The sequence below is a fragment of the Dipodomys spectabilis genome, unplaced genomic scaffold, assembly GCF_019054845.1.
Source record: "Dipodomys spectabilis isolate Male_0828 unplaced genomic scaffold, ASM1905484v1 ptg000772l, whole genome shotgun sequence".
Lineage (NCBI taxonomy): Eukaryota > Metazoa > Chordata > Mammalia > Rodentia > Heteromyidae > Dipodomys > Dipodomys spectabilis.
Genome location: NW_024871449.1, coordinates 63,858 through 66,569, shown reverse-complemented (window position 1 = coordinate 66,569; position 2,712 = coordinate 63,858). Strand labels below are relative to the sequence as shown.

The window sequence follows — 2,712 nt, the reverse complement described above, 5'->3', positions numbered from 1 at the left end:
GAGGCCTGGGTCGGCTGCCAGCGCTGTGGCAGGTGCATCACTTCCCTGGCTGTTGCGGCTTGCCCAGGTCTGGGGGGCCCTCCCCTGCTGGGACGCGGGCTCCTTCCTCACTCGGCAGCCAGCGGCCCCTTCTTCTGCCCAGACACCCCAACTGAGTCCTCTGGCCCCAGCTCCAGCCTGGGTGCGGGTGCCGAGCTGGGAAAAGCAGTCGCCACCAAGAGCTCCCTGGGCACAAGGCTGCTCACAGTCAGCAGCGGGGCCCGCGGGCTGGCTAGGGGGCTACCACGGCCGCCAGAGCCGGGGGTCCGGGGCGGGCCCGGGCGGGGAGGGCGCGGGCCGTGTCGCGGGCGGGCAGGGCGCAGGCGGGGAGGGCGCAGGGTCGGGCGCGGGCCGTGTTGCGGGCGCGCGCGGGCGATCGGAGCCCCCGGCGCCGGCCGCCCCCCGCCGCAGGTGCTCCAGCAGGCGGGCGCTCAGCGCGGGCTCCAGCACGCGGCACGCGGGCAGCACGCGGGCCAGGCGGGCCACGCAGGCGCGGTAGCCCTCGCCGTAGCCGTCGGCAGGCGCTGCGGGCGCAGAGAGCAGCTTGAGGCCGGGGCGGTGGGCGGGTGGGCGGGCGGGCGGGCATGGGGGCGGGCGGGAGGGGAAGGGTCACTCACGGGGCTCGGCGGGGCCGGGGGCCGCGGGCAGCCCCCTCAGGAAACGCACGGCCATTTCCAGGACGTCCGCCTTCTCCAGCTTCGAACGGCAGGAGTTCTGCACGGGCCGAGGAAGGGAAACTGGCGGCCCTGCGGGAGCTGTCCCCGTGAGACCCGCGCGCGCGCTGGTGCGTGTGCGAGTGTGCGTGAGCATGCGTGCAAGTGCTAGCGTGTGGTGTGCTAGGGAGTGCGTGCATGCGCTAGAGTGCATGTGCACGTGTGTCTGGGAGCTGTTACCGTGAGAAGGACCTGCGTGTGCGCGTGCGCGTGCCAGTCCTCGGGTTGGAACTCAGGGCCGGGCGCCGTCCCTGAGCTTTTCCGCTCAAGGCTGGCGCTCCACCACCTGAGCCACGGAGCCACTCCAACTTTTCCTGGCGGTCAGTTGGAGCCAAGCGTGTCACGGACTTTGCTTTCCGGGCTGGCTTTGAACCGCGATCCTCGATCTCAGCCTCCTGAGCGGCTGGGGTGACGCGGGAGCTGCGGGCTAGCGCGCATCCCCCCCACCCCCCCGCGCCCACCTCCACCGCGCCCCGGGCGCCGCCGCCCCGGCCGTCCCTCCCGCTGGGCGCAGCGCGGGCGGAGCCGCGCACTCACCTCCCGGCCCCGCAGCGGCAGGAGCAGTGCCCGGAGCTGGCTCAGGCTCTCGTTGATGCGCGCGCGCCGGCGCTTCTCCAGCAGCGGCTTCAGGCTCTGGGGGGGAACCCCGGGGCGAGGTCAGGTGGGGGGTAGCCCGGGACCCCGCCCCGCCTCGCCCCTAACCCCCGACTCCTACCTTGCGCAGCTCCGCCGCGTCCCCGGCTCTGCGCGGCAGCCCCATGTTTCCTGGACCCGAGCGCCGCATCCCGCTGGGGCCCGACCTGCCCGCCCGGGAGCCGGCGCCCGCCCGCCCGCCCGCCCCGCTTTAAGGGAGGCGGAGCCCCGCCTTCCTCCCCGCCACGCCCCCTCCCACCTTTGTTCCAGCGAGGGTGGAGCCCGAGGGCCCCGGTGCCCCAGGGAGCCTGTGGGGCGCGTCTGTGGCTGGATTCGTGGGCTGCCCCGGGACCCCGCCCCGGGCAGCAAGGACGGGGCAGGCCTGCGCGGGCCTCTCCTGGACCCCTCACCTGGCTCCACCGGGATCCGGGAGGCTGCAGGCTGCGAGGCTTCCGGGGACCCACGGACGGGGAAACTGAGGCCCGTGGGGCGGTCCAAGCTGAGGCACGCGCGCACACTCGCCAGGAAAAAAGTCCATCGGGGCCTCGCGCAGTGGCCTCAGCCTCGCGGAGGGCCGACCCCGGGGGCCGGGTGGGCGGCCCGGCACGCCTCCCCGCCGCGCCGCCGCGTGGCCGTTGCCGGAGCGCCCCGCCCGCGTCCCCCGCCCATCTGCCGCGGGCCCTCCCGGCCGGCTGGCGGGGCAACGGCCACCGCGGCGGGCCGCGCGGGGAGCTGCGGAGCAGACGCCCGGGCACAGCCGGAGGGGGTGCGGGCGCGAGCCCGGGGCAGGCGCCGGGGCGGGGCGGGGTCCGCGGGCCCGGGCCGGCTCTGTCCGAGGTGCCCGCCAGCCCCACCCGCGCCCGCGGGGGATCCGCATCCACGCATAAGCTGCCTCCCCGCAGGGAGTTACCCTGCCAGGGCTCACCGGCCGCTGAGCTGATGGCTCACACCTGACAACTCTGCATCCTTAGAGGCTGAGAAGAGGAGGTCTGGGGTTTCAGGCCAGCCAGAGGGGAAAAGTTGCTGACACTCCTCCTCAAAGGAAAGCTGTCGTACTGGTTAGGACCGGAAGCCAAGAGAGGAGCGAGGAAGGAAGGAAGCCATTGTAAATGCCACCCCAGCCAGGCCGCACACACTGGCTCCTTCGGCTCCGTGCCAGGAGCTGCGTCCCTGGTAGAGAATGGCGTTTCCTCAGGGCCTGTCCTGACTCGCCTCTCCCTCCAGTCTGTGGGCAGACGTGTGAGCACTGGAAGGCAGAAACACCAACTCCCTTTGCAACACCAGTTCCTCCAATTTTAAACTTTTTCCCTCCACTCACACTTTGAAG

General features: G+C 73.2%; 1 protein-coding gene across 1 annotated transcript; it reads right to left on the bottom strand.

Moving 5' to 3' along the window:
• Positions 1-279: 279 nt before the first annotated feature.
• On the bottom strand, positions 280-1,524 carry Hes2 (hes family bHLH transcription factor 2). The gene is made up of 4 exons (XM_042672810.1): positions 1,468-1,524; positions 1,290-1,385; positions 657-753; positions 280-563 (listed from the first exon to the last, which is right to left on the bottom strand). Exons 1-4 carry the CDS (start codon positions 1,510-1,512, stop codon positions 280-282), a joined length of 522 nt encoding a protein of 173 aa, XP_042528744.1. The 5' UTR covers positions 1,513-1,524.
• Positions 1,525-2,712: the final 1,188 nt, after the last annotated feature.